Below are 17,812 nucleotides of genomic sequence, written 5' to 3'. Positions count from 1 at the left end.
ACTTTTTGGGGGGCATTTAAAGATATTATTCTAAGAAAAGAGTCACCGGTGTCCCCCAACTCGAAGGGATTCGTGCCACAAAACCAGTGCCTGGGCTGTACAGTGGGCCGGGAAGGGGGAGCTTTCCACCCCCGCTCCAAGACTGTGGGTGCTACGGCAGGAGCTGGACACCAGGCTGATAGCTTTGGCTGCATCACCCTCTGGGACTCACTGGCCTGGGTCTTTGGGCCACAATCTGCAGCCAACAGTGCCTGTGTTCCCTGCCGTGTGGGGAGGATTTCGGGAGAACTAGTACACAGCACATCACAGTGAGCCCTCTTTGTGGGCCACAGCTTCACCACCTGTCAGAGGCCTGGATAAGAGGAACTGAGCAGTGTGGGGTTGTAGCAGTGGTTTCCTGCCCTTCCGTCATGTGAGGCTCTGCTCCTGTTGCCTGGAGCCTTGGGTCACATAGCCCGCAGGTGCCTGCCCTGCAAGGAGCCCGAGGAGCTGGGAGCAGAGAGCCAACATGGGCTCAGCGGCCGGAGTGCTGAGAGTTCTCCTCCTTCTCCTGGGTAAGTGAGGAATGTGGCAATGGGGTACACATTACCCTTCTGTAGGCAGGGGAGCCACCCTGAGAGGGAAACCTGCCTCCTCTGCTGGGTAAGTGAGGAGTGCGGCAATGGGTGCACGTTACCCCTCTGTGGCTGGGATGCCACCCTGAGAGGGAAACTTGGGGAGATCTGCCCATTGGGCCTCAGTCCCTAAAGCATGGTGTGTCCCTTTGGAGAGATGGCTTTTCTCACTTTGACTGTCTAGCATGCAATGTGCTTGTCTGTTTCATTCCAGCTGCAACTTACAAATGCTTCTGGGCCAGGGGCAAACAGGAAAGGGTCATGTGGCAGAAAGAGCTTTTGGCCTGGGGCCTGGACTGGGATCTGGCTTTGAACCGCGGCTCCACTGCTGACAAACTGCAGCAAACTTCTTAGACTCTCTCAGTATCAGTCTCTGAATGAATAGAATGGGTGATAATAATGTTTCCGTTTTAGGATTGTGTGAAAATTAAGTTAAATTTGATTAAGTCAAATCAAAATAGTTATGTAAGAGGAGAAAATGTAGGTATGTAGATGCTTCTCTGTAGTTAATGGTGAACCAGTCTTATTATGGAGGGAAGTAGGCTCCTAGTTGCCCGGAGGTTTCTTTGTTTTTTAAAGTCATCTTTAATCCTGTGCATCAAAAGAAGGAAGAAGGGAGAGAGACAGAGACTAAAAAAAAGTAGGGCCAGATGTAGAGGAAGTAATATAAGGCCATAGAAATGGAGAGGAAGAAACCGAGAGAGAGAGATGGAGGCACAGAGTGATGGTTAGAAATACCCATACGCAGAGACGGAGAGGAAAGAGCTATACGACTTTGCAAGATCCCCTGTGACATCAGCTGTTATTTCTTAGAGAGGCAATGGGCAGCCCTTGAATACACAGAGGGATTTCCCAAAACTTGCACTGGGTCAAGACTCAAAGGCAAGCAGTCTGTCTCTGAATTTAATCTTTTGTCTATGGATCAATAACCTGTATCCTGGAAATGGCAAAGTTAGTTCCATGGGCAGGACTCTGTCTGAAGCCTACAACAGGACAAAGAACCTGGCTTCTGGGAGTGAACGTGTCAGGCAGAAGGATAGCCACAGCATCTACTGGTTGACACGTGGAAACAATCATGGACAGTGGCAGTGAGGGATGGTGGGAACCAGCAAGCAAGAACTAAAGGCCTGCAGGGCGGCTGAGGCAAAGTGTGCCCAGGAAAGTGGCAGAAGGTGGCAGAGGTCTAATCCTTGTTTCTGCTTTTGACCTATCTAGATAGTCTGTCCTAGGGAAAAATAGGAAGTTAAATTTAAGAAACCCAATGAAACACAGTGTAGATTATACAAACAGGCAATTCACTGAAGAATTACAAACAGAGAGTAAGCCTTTAAAATGCTCATGCTCACAAATAATGAAAGAAACAATAACACCTAACATTTTTTAATGCTTCTGTAATTTGCTTAACACTTTACGTGAGCTCCTTCAGTCCCCATGACAACTCTATGGAGTAGGTCCCACCCTTACCTGCATTTCATGGGTTAGATTTTAATTACTTGGCCAAGGTATCACAGCTGGTTAGTGCTTTGAGAAACTCGTCATAGAGATAGTAGTGGTTAGGAGTGAGCCTCCGCTCCAAACTCCTGGAATGTTCGTCCTAGCGCTGCTGTTACCAGCTCAGAGAACAGGTTATTTATCCTATTTGTGTGCAGTGCTCTCCTCTGTAATGTGGGGATGGTGAGAACACCCATCTCACAGGCTGGTGAGAGAATTCAGTGTGTTCCCACGTTTAAAGCGTGCAGCTGGTATCTGCCGGGAGGTGAGCCCTCACTCCTGGATATCGGGGAAACTAATTGATCCGATCTTACCAGAGGCAATTTGGTAATATGTGTCAAAATATAAGCTGCCCACAACCTTCTACCAAGAAATTCCAACTTCAAAATTCATCTTAATGAAATAATAGGGTAAATTATTTACCTTAGATTTAATAGAATGTTTTTAGCACTGCTGACCACAGTGAAGTCCAGAAACAAGTGATTATCAGAAGGAATCTGGCTAAATCAATTATGCTGTAAGGTTTCAAACAATATCCAGCATGTTTAAATGAAAAGCACAACTTTCTCAGAACTGACATGGACAGAGGAGTAGTGACAAAGAGATAGATACAGAGTTAAAATTATGTAGTTATATTTTGCGTATGTTTGCTTATCTATCCAAAAATTGAGTGGAGGGAAACATAGCAAATGATTAATAGTATCTTTTATTCTTTTTAGAAAATAGGATTATGAGGCATTTTTCAGTTTCTCTGCATTGAAATTTTTCTAATGATCACATATATTCTTAATTGCAATAAATAAGTTTCTACGAACAAAAAAATAACATGACAGCCTGTTGAAAGCTGGAAGGAAAAGGGTTTTTCTTTTATGGACTGGTGAAAGGGACCTAGGGGATTATCTAGTACAACCTACTAATGAATGACACGTGAGGGCGGGTGACCAGGCCAGTCCCCTAGGTTGTATGTGACAACTGTGGGTAAGAAGGCTGTCAGGGACAGCACGATAGGCAAAGGAGATTCTCTGCCTACTCGCCCCAATGACGTCCGGGCTCTCTCTCATGGGACCCTGGAAAGACAAGCTAGGTCCATTATTTCCCATACCCAGAGTAATTGGAGAGTTTTTGAAAAAACAGTTTTTGAATATTCTAAAAACATTTAAAAAAACTGAGATCAATGTAACAAAAGTTCATGGACCCAAAACCCTGAATTAACACATTTAAAATTGGCTTGTTTTAGGTTTATGTATTTAAAAGTAGCTAGATGATAAATCAACATATCCATCAAAGAAACAGAACATCAGAGACCGAGTTGAAGCCTTCAGCTCCCCTCCTCTGTCTTGTTTTCCTCGCCCCACCTCCCCAGAGGAAACATCACCCCTGCTTTGCCTGTACTTCCTTCCTTTGTTGCTTTCTTGGTGTTAAAGACTTGACCCGAATGCCGCCATAGCAACATGCTGCCGTTAGCTACCCATTCCGATAACACGAATCAGACGTTGTCATTGCAACAGTCTATAAGATTCTGTTGAAACATTATATCATAACTTAGTTATCCATTCTGGTACTGATGGAATTTAGGTTGTAGCTTTTTGCATGACTGTCAATGCTGCTGCAATGAGCCTTCTTGGTTGTATCTCCTGAAATTCATGTGCAGCTGTTTTTCTAGGAGACACATCTGGAAGAGGAGTTTCTGTGCCATGGGTATGCACAGTCTCCTTTTATTGGATATTACCAAATTGCTCTCCACCAGTGAGATCTGGACATATCTGTCCCCCTACAGATTCAGTGATACTTGAATCTAGTCAGACTTCTCATTTTTGAACTATTGGAGGATTGTAAAATATTATTGCCAAGTTTAAAGTTTACATGTTCCTGATTACTAGTAAGAATAACCATTTTTCCTACATTTATTAGATAGCCATTTTCTTTTTCTATAAGTTTCAAATTAGTTTTATTTGGTTATTGCTCTTTTGTGTATTTTTTCTGGATATTACTTATTTGTCTGTGTCATATGTGGCAAATATGTTCTTTCAATAGGTTGTTTATCTTTTATCTTTGTGGCATCCTTTGTTCCACAAAAGTCTCTAAATGTGATACAATCAAATTTATCAGAAAGAGAGATCTTTTCTCTGAGCCATTTGAAAGTAAATTGTATACATCATGGCTTTTTTTTAAACCTCTAAATACATTAGTGTGCATTTCTTTAGAAATAATCACTTACATAACCACAGTGTAGTTATCAACTTTAGGAAATTTAACATTGACAAAATATTTCCACATAATCTATATCATAGTCCAATATTTTCAGTTGATCCTACAATGCCCTTTGCAGCTTTTACTACACGTTAGCAAAGGGGCCGGAGGAGGGCCAGGTATTGCATTTGGTAACCATGTCTCTTTCACCTTATTTAGTCTGGAACATCTCCACAGCCTTTGTTTGTCTTTTATGTCACTGATATTTTAGAAGTTTCCATTCCTCACCCTCTTTTTTGTTTCATAGAACATTCCTTAATTGGGGGTTTGCATGATACCCTAGTGATTAAATTCTGGTTATCCATTCCCCATCAGAAAACTATGTAACTGATCTTGTGTCCTTCTCAGGGTATCACGTTTGGAGCCATAGGATGTACTTTTGACATAATGTGAAATGATTTACAACTAGGTTTTGATTATGATTGTCATAATCCTAAATAAATTATTTGCCACTTAACTACTGACCAATCAATACTTTTAAATTTTGCTAAAATATTGCTCTAAAAATAGCTATTGAAAATATCTGGTAAAATTCCTAAGCATTTTATTAGTGGTTTGCACCTTCCTTTTTTAAAGCTGACATATAAAATATTCCTATGGATTCTAATTCCAACCAAACTGTCAGCCATCTGTCTCCATTTTAATTCTGTTGGAAAGCACCCGCTGAATTCTATGTATTATTATAATCATGATAATAAAGGAAATACAATATCACTTTAATTATGTTCCAGTTGCCTAAAACATTCTTCATTGAAGGAGCCAGAGTTATTGAAGAGAACAGAGGCCTTTCCCTCCCCTTAATTTATAATTGAAAGATGGCAGAGGCTGGGGTAAAGAGAATTAAATTCGTTTTTATCTTACAAGTCAAAGTCATCACTTTATTTCTTGGTTCTTAATCCCTGAGATCTTTGTAAAAATATTTCCTGACATCTTTTCCCCTGTTCCAGATTCCTGCCAAGACAATGGTTCAGAATCCTGTGGTGTGTGAGAAAGAATTCTTGCAGAATTATTTTTGTTTTGCTGTGTATCAAATTACCATAAATGTAATGAAAGAAAACTAAAACACTAGGGTCTCTCAGAAAGTCAGCAGTAGGTAAAAGAAGAGGCTAGGACCCCAGGAAGGCAAGGAGAAATTTTCTGATAGAGCAAGAATTCTCTTCATGATTTTTTCTCATTTTCTAATTGGATTGCTTGTTTTCTCTTTTACTATTGAATTTTAAGAGTTCTTAATATATTTTTTATATGAGTCCTCTGTCAAATATGTGATCTCCAAATATTTTTCTCCAGGTCTCTTAGCTTGTCTTTCCATTCTCTTCACAAAGTCTTTTTATATAACAAAAGTATTTAATTTTCATTAAGTCTATTTACTGATATATATATATATATATATTTATATATCTATTTTATTTACTGATATATATATATATATATATATATATATATACACACACACACACACACACACACACACACACACACACACACACATATATATATATATATAAAATCTTTTTTATGGTTCATACTTTTGATATGTCTGAGGAATTTTTAACCAAGCCCCAAGTCTCCAAGATTTTTTCTTCCATTTTCTTCTAAAAGTTATTTAGTTTTATATTTTACATTTAAATCTACAATCCATTTTAAGTTTATTTGTGAATTTAGGTCCAGGTACTTTTTTTCCCTCTAATACCCAATTACTCCAGCATGATTGGTTGAAAACTATCCTTTCTCTATTGAATTGATTTTGCTCCCTTGTAAAAAATCAGTTGGTCATACTTGTGTGTACTATTTCTCGGCTAGCTTTTCCTTTCCATTGATATATGTGTCTGTCCCTCTGCCAATACCACACATCTTGATTTCTGTAGGTATATAAGTTTCAAGATGGTAAAGTAATCCCTCTTACCTTATTCTTCTTTTTTAAAAAAACCTTTTAGCAATTCTAGTTCATTTACCTTTCAATAATCTTATGTATATCAACAAAAAAGTCTTGCTGGGATTTTGATAGGAATTACATTAAATCTATGCATGGATGTGGGAAGATTTGACCTTTTTATCATATTTATTTTTCCACGAATGTGGTATGTATGTCCATTTATTAAGCTCTCTTTTATTTCTCTTATCAGCATTGTGGAGTTTTTAATATGAGACCTGTATATGCATTATTAGACTTACACTTAAGTATTTTTTTACTGTAAATTATGTTGTGTTGTCTTTAAATTTTCTCTTTCTATGTGTAATTGTTAGTATATAGAAGTTGATTTGTGTATGTTGATCTTGTATCGTGCGACCTTATTGAACTCACTTATTAATTCTAGGATTTTTTTTTTTTTCAGTGCTTTGGGATTTTCTACATAGACCATATCATCTATAAATAGGGACAGTTGTATTTCTTCTTTCCTAAGTGGTATGCCTTTTATTTTATTTTCTTGCCTTATTGGACTGGCAGGAACTTCCAGGACAATGTTGAGCAGGCATGGTGATGACAGAAACTGTTGCCTTGTTCTTGATCTTAGTGGGAAAGCATCTTGTTTCTCGCTATTAAGTATGATGCTAGCTGTAGGTTTTTTGTAGATATTCTTTATAAGGTTGAAGAAGTTTCCCTTTATTTCCAGCTTTCCGAGAGTTTTTGTCATGAATGGATGGGTGTAGAATTTTGTTAAATGCTTTTCCTGAATCACTTGATATGATCATGTGATTTTTTTTCTTTTTTAGCTTGTTAATGTGGTGGATTACACTGATGGATTTTTGAATATTTAACCAGCCTCACATCCCTGAATAGACTCCATTTGGTCATGATATGTAATTCTTTTATCTTAGTGAATTCTACTTGATGACATTTTGCTAAGGGTTTTGAATCTATATTCATGAGGGATACTGGTTTGTAGTTTTCTTTTTTTTGTACTGTTTTTCTGTGGTTTTAAAATCACAGTAATGCTGGCTTCATAAAATAAGTTAGGGAATGTTACCTCTTCTTCTATTTTCTGAATGGGATTGTATAGTATGGGTGTTAATTTTTCTTTAAACACTTGTTAGAATTCTCCCATGAAATTCTCTGGGCCTGCAGATTTCTGTTTTGGGAGTTTGTAGATTATGAATTCAAATTCCTTAATAGCTGTAGGACTATTCAAAGCATCTACTTCATTTTGGGTGAATTGTAATAGTTTGTACTTTTTGAGGAATTGGTCCATTTTATCTAAGTTGTCAGGTTTTTATGTATAAAGTTGCTCATAGTATTCTCTTATTATCTTTGTCATACATGCAGAGTCTGGTGATATCCCTGTTTGTTTTCTGATATTGGTAATTAGTGTCTTCTCTCCTTTTCTTCTGTCAATCTTGTTAGAGGTCGATCAATTTGATTGAACTTTTCAAAGAGTTTTGTTTCACTTATTTTCTCTATTATTTTTCTGTTTTCAAGCTCATTGATTTCTGCTCTTGTTTTTATTATTTACTTCCTTCTGCTTTCTTTGGTTTTATTTTGATGTTCTTCTTCTGGTTTCTCCAAGTGGGATATTAAATTACTAATTTCAGATTTTTCTTTTTTCTACTGTTAAAAAAAGGCATTTATTGTTACAAATTGCCCTCGCAGCACCGCTTTAGCTATGTCCTACAAGTTTTGATATGTGTGTTATCATTTCTATTTAGTTAACATGTTTTGATTTCCCTTGGGACAGCCTCTTTGTCCCATGAATTATTTAGGAATATTGTTATTTTCCAAACTTTTGGAAAATTTCCTGTTATCTTTCTATAATTTATTTCCAATTGTGATTAGAGAACACTTTGTATGATTTAAATTCTTTTAAATTTGTTGAGGTTTGACCCAGGGTATGGTCTATGTTGATAAATCGTATGTAAGTGCTTGAAGAGAATGTGTATCCTGCTGGTGTTGGATCTTATTGCTTGATAGTATGGTTGAAATTTTTAAATACCTTTAATGATTTTCTGTCTATCTGTTCTATTAATTGTTGAGAGAAGGTTGTGCATTTGTCTATTTTTCCTTTCAGTTTTTTCAGTTTTTGCTTCACATGTTTTCTAGCTGTTGTTTGATGTGTAGACATTTAGGATTACTGTGTTTGTCTGGTGGATTGACTCTTATCATTCTGTACTTGTAATATAATGTAATGTAATATCACTGGATCTGGTAATTTGCTTTGCTCTGAAATTTATCTGATAGTAATATAGCTACTCCTTTTTAGAAATTAATGTTTGCATGGCATTTCTTTTTCTGTACTTTTACTTTCAACCTACCTGTATCATATTTGAAGTGAGTTTCTTGTAGACAGCATATAGGTCAATCATTTTTTTAAATTGATTTTACAAATGTTTTTTAATTGGCAAACTTGGGCAATTTATGTTTAATGTTAGAACTTTCAGTTTGCCAATTTATATTTTGATTTTTTTTTGTTCTCTGTTTATCATTTCTTTTTTTCCCACCTTCCTGTGTGTTTCTGGAACATTTTTTAGAATTCCATTTTGATTTGTCTGTAGTGTTTCTGAATGTATTGCTTTCCATAGCTTTTTTAGTGGTTGCTGTATCTCATTATATATATATATATATATATATATATATATATATATATATATATATATATATATATGTATCACAGTGCACTGGTGTCTACATTTTAACAGTTCAAGTGAAACGTATAAATTGTGCCTCTATGTCCCTTAAATATTTCTTCTATGTATGTTGAGAACTACATCAGAAATGTTATCATTTTATAGCTTCAACTGTCACACCTAATTTAGAAACCTTAGAAGAGAAGGAAAGTCTGTTACTCATATTTTTATGAGCTGTGACAGACACCAACTACTAAGCTACACCCCGACCTCAGGACACCACTGCTTCTAGGAGGGCTCCCACGATTCTCAGCCAGTTTGCCTTTCTCCCCACCTTTCAGAACCTTCTTATGTTGGTTTGTAATATAATACCCAGGGTTGTAAGCTATACATAGTGAGAAGAATAAAGAAAAGTAAGCTTATTCCCATCTTTCTCGGAAATGAGTTGTTAAGAGGCTGGGGGATGGGTGATTTAGGGGAAGGTTCTTTGGGGAGGAGTTTGGGCTATCTAACATCTCTTAGACACACATCCCTGATCCTACTGGCTCCTGAAGGGGAGAAAATGCCCCATGAAGTGAAGGCAGGAGGGGTAAGCTCAGCAGAGGGCCTGCCAGGAAATCCCTGTGGTCCTTGTAGCCTGGATGGAGCCATAGCTGGGAGACTGAGAAGCCGGAGCTGACCTGGCTGACACACAAATACGGAGACTTTTCACTCACTCCCAAATTAAGCCACTTTGCTTCCTCTTTAAAGTCACTGTAAGCAACTCTGTCTCATCCAGACCCTCGAGTATCCACCAGAATTGCCTGAACTGTTTCTTTTATTACATTTGATTCCACCGAATAACCAGCTAACGGTTCTCAGTAAGATGAACTGGGCTCACTCTCTCCTGCTTGTCTGAACGAAACAGACGAGCAGTGGGGGAAATTCTTGGCTGTAACCACCTCAGAGATCTGTGCAAGCTTGTGCAAACCCTCAGGTCACATCGTCAGGAAGTCAGTGTCCAGGCCCCTGGGGTGCTCTCTCACAGTCCTCCTCACACACCTGGTAGCACGTCTGTTTTCATGCCTGTCTGCTTGAGATCTTGTTCCTCCCTGTACTGTCACCTCTGTCAGGGCAAGAATCTGGTCTCACCAGGATACCACTCAGCAACTAGCACTTGTTTGTGAGTTGATTACAAACATGAAGGGCAACCTCAGCTTCCAGAAGCCAGTCTGTAGGAACAAATCTGGTTGGGACAGGAGGAATGGGGGTGAGGGCAGCATGGAGTGGAGGGCAGTGTGGTATGAGGCTGAGTGGGCACAAGCCACATGGAGAAGGGGGGCCTTATCCTACAAGGCATCGTACAGCCTTGGAGGATGAGCCCCCAGCTGCAGTACAGCCGGTCATCTGGTGGCACGGAGACTTTCTAGGCTGGATTTGTCTGGGGCCATGGCAGCAGGGTCTCTGCTCACTTCCAAGGCCGCATTTCATGGCTCACTCGTTTCCCCACTGGAAGCAGTGTGTGGCCTGACGTCCGGGAAAGTGGCAGGGTGCGGTGCCTGTCACAGTTTTTGGCTGGCCCATGCTCAGCCCCACAAAAGACAGTGTGGGACAGGGCAGCTAAGCTGACCCAGGGAAGCCTCTAGAGACACTCAGCAAGGGTCCCTGAGGTGACCTCGGGGTATGGAAATTAGAGACTCTCCCAAGCTCAGGTGAGCCACACATGACACACCCACACATGACACATTATGAAACTGCAGTCAGCTTGGAGCTACTGTCTACCCTGCGTGCTGGCGTGAGACTGTTCTATGGAATCAGGCCGACCCAGGTTCAAACCCCAGAGCCCTCCTATTCAGGTGACCTTGAGAGGGCACATTACCTGCTGGAGTTTCCGGATAAAATGTGGACCGTGGTCCAAGGACAGAACCCCTGCCCCTGCCCTGCCTTTGGAGGCCCCCATATAACACACACACACATCCGAACACAAAGACGTTGTTTCTTGTTGATCTCGTCAGAAAGACTTTAGGAAGTTCAGGAACGGGAGCAGCACACAGATATAAGGGAAAGGGACTTGTGGGTGCACCGGGCGGCTAAAACTGCGTACAGTGTGTCCTGGAGGGGAAACCACAGCCCACTCGGGGCTATGGGACAGAGAGCAAGGGAGGAAGAGCTTTTACTTCAATGACCAACAAGCATTCCTGGGCAGACTGCATTTCCAGGTAAGCAGGTGCTGGGTAGGAGGACCTGCAGGGAGTCTGACTGGGCCAGGCCCTATCCCCAATTTAGGAGCATCTGGTCATTTTAGGAGGCCTAGCAAGGCCCAGCATCCTCCTGCTCTGCCCAGAAGACTCTGCCAGCCCTTGGGGCCCTCAGCAGAGCTGAGCTTTCCCTTCAGGAAGGTGACTCCTGGGGAGTGGAGTTCAGGATCCTGAGGGGAAAGTGAGCTGGGCCCTGTATGTGGCTTGATTTACAACTTAGAAATATTTTGACATGTGACATGTGCTGGGCTCTGCAAATGTTAGAAACTGCCTTAGAAAAGATAACTATGATGGAAATGTCAGGCGTAGACCCTGGCGCATGGTAGGCATAGTGAACCTCTCTCCTCGTAGATGGAGGCAGATGGTTTGTGTTGCCAAGGTCCCGGGGCTCTCATGTTGGCTGGTGCTGCTGCTTCCTCTGCAGCATCATGGCCCCTTCCCCTGCGGGCCAGGCCAGCTGTCATCCTACAGCCCCGCCCCCTGGGCACATGCTTCTTCAGCCAGATCCCTGAGGACTCCTGAGCAAAGCTTCCCAGAGGCTGAAGAGCACAGTATGAATATTGCATGAATAATAATAACCCCTCCACTTAGCGGTTATGCAGCGCTCTCCCCATCCAAATACTTCACCATCATTAATTAGTTATTCTGCACTGCTTCCAGTGTCCCCTGCTTTCTCTGCGAAGCCTCCTCTTGTAAACAGGACATCTTTGGTCTGAAACCTCAATGTTCAGTGGATGGGCCGTCCCCTACCTGGAGTCCTGGAGCCTTATGGAGGCCTCTGCTTGGCTCTGCAACTTCTCACATCAGAGACCTGAACCCTTCACGGGGAGGCCTAGCTCCTTTCTGAGCTCAGAGCCTCCCCACAGCTGCCTCCTGGTATGCTCTGCTCTCCACATTTCCCCTGGCCACAGGAAAGTTGGGGACCCCATCTCAAGCGGGTGGCTGTGTGCTTGTAGAAGACACCTCAGTCTGTGCCCACATACCTTCAGGGGGTCTCACAGCTCACTCTTGCTTGATTTTCATGTGCTTGCTTTATGTACTTGATTTTCAGCCCCATTGCAGAGGGGCCACCAAGCTGGGAGCCATGTCATGTTTGCCTAAACAGTGGCAGAATGAAGACTCAGATATTCTGATTCCAAGTATTATTCCTTCCCACACCCCACAGGCTCACAGAAAGGTTTCATGTCCCAACAGATGTTCAAAGATGAAACAAACCCCTACCACCAGTGAGTAGGGTCAGCAGAATGTTCTGGCTGTGGGTCTGCTGTTCCAGCCTGCCCTGGACACTACCACCTACCCCACCAGGGTGGCCTCCAGCTCCTCTGGCTTCCAGCATCTCTGTCCCTTGAAGTTTCAGTATCTCCCTGACCAGGTATGTTATGGCAGCTCTTCTGCCAGGTGTGACAGCATTTGCATGTCACCACCTCCTGGCCAGCAGGAGTGCTTCCCAGGCCTGGAACACTCTGGTTCTACCTTGGGCTGAAGCTGGCTCCCTGCCTCTAGCCCCTCCATTAGCCTGGAAAAGTATTGATCAGTTTGGCTTCTGTAGCTGAGTGTTTTAATCCCAGTGTGTGAATCTTTAAGAATTAATTAGCAAAGATTGCTCAGGAAAAACCAAGTGGGCACAAGTCTGGTCACCCACCATTATTGTGTTCCTCTTAATTACGATGCTATTTCTGGAAGCTGGAGGCATTTCCCCTGGTGTTTCCCCGCCTCAGGTCAGCCTCTCCCTTTTCTGGTGGGCTTCTGTAGCCTCCTATGCCCAGTTCCTGCCCAGGGCAGCCATGTGGTGGCTGGCGGCCCCCTCCCATTCCTCTGGAAAGCCCTGAAAGCCTCGGTTTCCCATGCATTCTAGCTGCTCTGAGCTTCTGAGCTGCTTCTTTATTCCTAAGCCCTCATGCTCTCTCGGGCCTTCTGGCCTTTGCTGGCCCCTCTTCTTCTGTCTGGACACCTTCCCTGCCTGTCCTCATACCCATATTTCCCCCACCATTTTCACCAGGTCCTACTTGTCTGCTCCCATCCCTGCCTTGCCAACCTGAAGGATCTGCCACCTCCGTCATCAGGACACTTCTGATTGCAGGTGATAGTTACTTAGCTCAGATAAAATTAAGATGAAGGTGTTTCTTTACTGAGGTGACTGAAAAGTCAAGGAGAAGTGCTTCAGGCACAGCTGGATTCAGGGACTCAAAAGCTATCTTGAGGGACTTGGTCTCGGCCTGACCCTCTTCTGGTTGGGGGGTCTTCAGTCTCAGCAGGTTTCCTCCACCTGGTGGGAACCCCCTCAGCCCCACAGTTATCAATTCTGGAAGACACTCCTATTTCTCAGTATTTTCCCTGAAGTCCCAAAGTTGAATCTTATTGGCCTGAATTAGATCACTTGCCCTGCCCCTTGACCAATTACTGCTGACAGGAAGAAGGAATAGGCTAATTAATCAGAGATGGGTCACAGGTTTATCCTGGAGCTGCCCTGAGGGAATGACATGCAGGTGGTTCCCCAAAGGAAAACCTAGGTGCTGCCAACAGACAAAGGTGGAAGGGAGGTGCGCAAGCCACACAGCATGGCCCCCCCACCTATTCCGTTCAGACTTCCTTCATCTTGTGGAGACTGAGGTTTGCAGGAAGGTGCTGGACACCACCCATGCCACTCTGATCTTTTCTTCAGTGTAAATCTTGTCTCCCCTGTCACTCTGTGAGCTCCTTCAGGGGTCTTGGGTTGTTCTTGGGTCCCTCTGGGCACCAGGGTCCTTCAGAACACACTGCAGGTACTTCATTCCTGTGTGTGGACCATTAGGAGGTGATGGATGCCTCTTCTAGACATTTGAAACCCTTTCCTCTAGATGAGAGCATCGGAATTCATGAGATCTAAAGTTAGGAGCCATTCTGCAATATTTAAGTTCCGAGATGAAAATGGCCAGGCATTAATTGACAAACACTCAGGGCAGCCTCTCCCTATTTTTAGTTCAGATACTTATAGAATGACATCTGAGTGCATGCACACCCACTGCCCTCACTGGAACCACACAGCCAGTTTCTGCCCAAATAAGGGTGCTAAGGAGTGCCAACCCCTATTGAGGGTGGACAGCACAGGAAGTCTGAATGTCAGGGATGGGCCTCAGAGGGTCAGATTCTAACTGAGATGGGCCAAGGCCATGCTACGGCTTCAGCTCACCCTCCGGGAGCAGCCATGCTGCTGTCTCCCTCTGTTGGCTGCCCTCTCCGTACTGAGGGAGTGGGACCCAGGGAGCTGCCAGGCCTCAGGGCCATTCACTCTCCTAAGAGGCTCCTTCCTCTTGGGAAACTACTTGCGGTCTGTCCTCTGTAGGACTGAGGTGGGAGGGGTCGTAGAGAGGGGCCTGAAAACCAGCTATTTTGTCAGGCAGGGGCGGCATATCAGGTCATCTGGCAATAGCACGTCCAAAGGGGCATGAGGAGGAAGCAGAGACCCTAGACTCAGAACCGTAAGTGTCTTGTGCACCTTAGAAAAAGGCAGCATCCTCTGGGCAGGTGCAGCCTCAGGTGTGTGCTTGGTGAGAGCTCCTGGGTGCAGGACCTGATCTGGGCTCATGTGGAGGCTGGGTGGGTGAAGCTGCCCTGCGAGCTCAGCAGGCCCCTCTAGGGATCGCCCAGCGCTGTGCTCCAGGCAGCAGCCAGGAGAGTGCTCAGGGTCTCTGCTCCTGCCCTCTGCACCCAGCTCAGTGTGGGCAGTTTGAGTGTTGGTGGTCAGGTTAGATGTGACCAGCGCTATACCTCCTACTGCCCTGCACATCTACCAGCCGGCAGGGTCCCTGCATGTCCCCAGGAAAGCCAGCTCCTGCTCAGGCCCTTTGGAGTCTCCCCTTGGTTTGAGATCCTGTCCTCTGAAGGCTGTGCTCCCTCCTCCTGTTCCCAAGAGAACCCAGAGAATTCCAGCAGAGAAAGTGCAGTGGCTTCCAGTTTCCTCCTGGGTCTCTCACACATCTGAACTCAGGAGCACAGGCTCTGGCTGTGTTCGTAGCCCAACCCCGCTAGGGCCATCCATCCTCCAGCTACTTTGCAGAGCCAGGGAAAATCAGCACTGGGGGCTCACAGGGGGCCTCCCTCAGCTCATGACCCTGGCAGGAGACCAGGTGGGGTTGGCGGGCTAGTATGTTCATGACGGATCCTCACCCAGGGGCTCCTTAGAGCGCAGAGCAGATGCAGAATGCAGGGGGAATGCTGCGCAGAGGGATTTCCCTCCCTGAGGAGGGGAAAGGCTGCCGCCGAGTGGCCATGGTCTGGCTAGCAGGAATTCCTGGGAGGGGACTGTGTCCTGATGGAGTGCACAGTGTGGTCCTTTACCCAGGGTTGTCTGTCTGCAGGTATCCGAGCAGCAGCCCCAAGGAGGGCATTCACTCAGTCTCTGAGACAGGAGAGCCTGGAGAGCTGTTGGGGGCTGGGAACTAGGAGTGGCTCAGGGCTTGGGGAGGACACAGGATGGAGGGTGGTGACTAAGGACACTGACCTTGTGTTGGGGGATGAGGAGTAGGGGCTGAACTGAGCCCCAGCCAGGAACTTCCTGCCAGGGAGGGACAGGAGCTGTGATTTTAGAATGATGCACTTGGTGGGCTCGGAAGGGTGTTAGGCAGCCTGGTGCTGTCAGGAGCACAGGGCCAGGCCTTTCTGACACTGGACATTCTTCCTCCTCTCTCCTTCTCGCCCCTCCTGCCAGTCGTCTGAACTTCTCAGCTGCAGCCTCCATGTGTGTCCCTGTGCGTGCCTGTCTCTGTGTTTCTCTAGGTGTCTCTCTCTGTTTCTCTATATCTCTGGGCCTTTCTATCTCACTCATCCTGGTCTGTGTCCTTTCTTCTTTCTCCATTCAAGTTTCATCTTGAGCTTGAATGAAGTTTTTATGCTGCATGTTACACGTGGAGCGCGATGGTGGGAGCCAGGAAAGATGTCTGTGTGCGAGGGGCCAGGGGAGAGGCTGTCCCTTAGTGAGCCTGGCCTCACCCACTGGTGCCCTGCCTTCTGTCCAGTAAGGCAGAGAGAGGCTGGACGGTGTCAGGAAAGGAGCGAGGGAGAGCGTGCAGCACACACAGCCCTGACTTTGGGCATTAGTCTGGAAGTCGCTCCCAGGCACAGCCTCTTGGCTTAGTCAGCTCAGTTCGACCTTGTGCAAAACACAAGGCTTTGTCCCATCCCTGAAATGGTTTCCAACCGAGCTGGCGCAACAGGGTTGATGTAAAGAAACAAGGAAGCTCGGTGGGGGCTTCAGAGAACTGACAAAACCAGGGTCCTATTATGCACGGCGGTGTCTGTGGTATGTGTGTGAGTGGATCAGCCCCACGGAGGGAGGAGTCACTGAATTTCCGAGAGGGCATGTGAGTAATACGGCTGTGCATTTTTACTTCAGAATTCTCCAGCTTTACCCATTTACCAAGTGAGGCCTCCATCCGTTAGGATGGTCCCTTTCTCACCCAAAGCACACAGAGTGAAGATGTCCCCTGTGGAGTGTCAATCCTACACGTACGTCACCCTGCGCAGCACTGAGTGTGGTCACGTGGAGAACACCCTCACTGTTTTCATGCCGCAGACATCATTCAGTCTCTATAAGACCAGCACTGGGGAGAGGACTTCTCTTGGGAAGGTCTCGTCCCTCCCAACAAAGTCACCTGCTCCCTTTTCTGAGAAAAAATGCTCGTGGTACTTCCTGCTTCTGCCTTTGCCTGAAAGTGTGAATCTAGCGTCAGGCTTGGCCTCACCATACATCCACCCCTACCCAAGCACCCTCCAGACCTTGGCCTTGAGGGTTTGGGTGTCATTCTGTTAGGACTTGTGCTTGCAGGGCCTCTCCAGAGTTCAGACCCTGGCCCTGCCACTTCCGGCTTCTCCTGGCCCTTGGGCACACCCTCAAGTCCCCATGCCTCCCGTTCCCCATCAATCAGTTGGTGATGATAATAGCACCTATCTCACAGAGTTGTTGCTGTGAGTGTCAAATGTGTTAATGCAAGTGCTGCACCAATATCTGCCTCAAAATAAGTGGCCAATTAGTGTGCGCCTCCTCTCCAAAGCCCACAGCTCTGCCTCAGCTTTTCCAGGACCTGTCTGCAGGGACCACGGCCCCAGCCACAAGCCATGTCTCCTGTCTTAAGGGTGCAGGCCCTGGCTGGAAGAGTGAGACACTGCTGCAGCATGCTGTATTACATCATTCATTCATTCATTCATTCATTCATTCATTCATTCAGCAAATATATAGTAACACCTCCTATGTGCTAGGCGCTGTGTCAAATGCTGCGAGAAGAACGCCCCACAGGGCATTGTACAGCCCAGTGGGAGACCAACCGGAAGACGCAGTTAGTGGGTTGATAGCAGCAAAGCTTCAGATGGTGCCTGGCACACAGCAGTGCCACATAAGTTGTTAAGTAAATGATGTGGTCAGTTATGATGGGTGAGTGCAACTACTGTGGAGCACACAGAGAGGACAGCTAAGCCACGTGTGGGGGGAAGGGACATGGAACCAAGACCAGGTGAAGAAGGAGAGGGGAGAAGATGGGGCCGGGCAGGGGACCCAGGAGCAGCAGATCCCCAGCCTGTGTCAGGAACTGGAAGCAATCCAGCATGGCTAGAATGAGAGGGCTTGTGGGAGTGATGCGGGAAGCTGGAGAAGCAGGCAAGGGTCAGAGTGGGGGTCTGGGAAACTGTGTC

The 17,812-nt window shown here is 45.0% G+C and overlaps 1 protein-coding gene across 2 annotated transcripts in view; it reads left to right on the top strand.

Moving 5' to 3' along the window:
• The first annotated feature begins 403 nt into the window (after positions 1 to 403).
• Positions 404 to 17,812, top strand: part of TMEM273 (transmembrane protein 273) — a 28,387-nt gene continuing 10,978 nt past the window's right edge. For both annotated transcript variants that reach the window (XR_012497948.2, XM_019730152.3), the window contains exon 1: positions 404 to 554. Coding sequence is in view for 1 of the 2 variants with exons in the window: in XM_019730152.3 (XP_019585711.2) it covers positions 509 to 554 (46 nt within the window). In the remaining variant the exon portion in view is untranslated. The remainder of the gene's footprint in view (positions 555 to 17,812) is intronic.

The sequence above is a fragment of the Rhinolophus sinicus genome, chromosome 15 (assembly GCF_057876585.1).
Source record: "Rhinolophus sinicus isolate RSI-liver-muscle chromosome 15, RSI-T2T, whole genome shotgun sequence".
In the NCBI taxonomy this organism is placed as follows: domain Eukaryota; kingdom Metazoa; phylum Chordata; class Mammalia; order Chiroptera; family Rhinolophidae; genus Rhinolophus; species Rhinolophus sinicus.
This window is presented reverse-complemented; position numbering and strand designations above follow the sequence as displayed.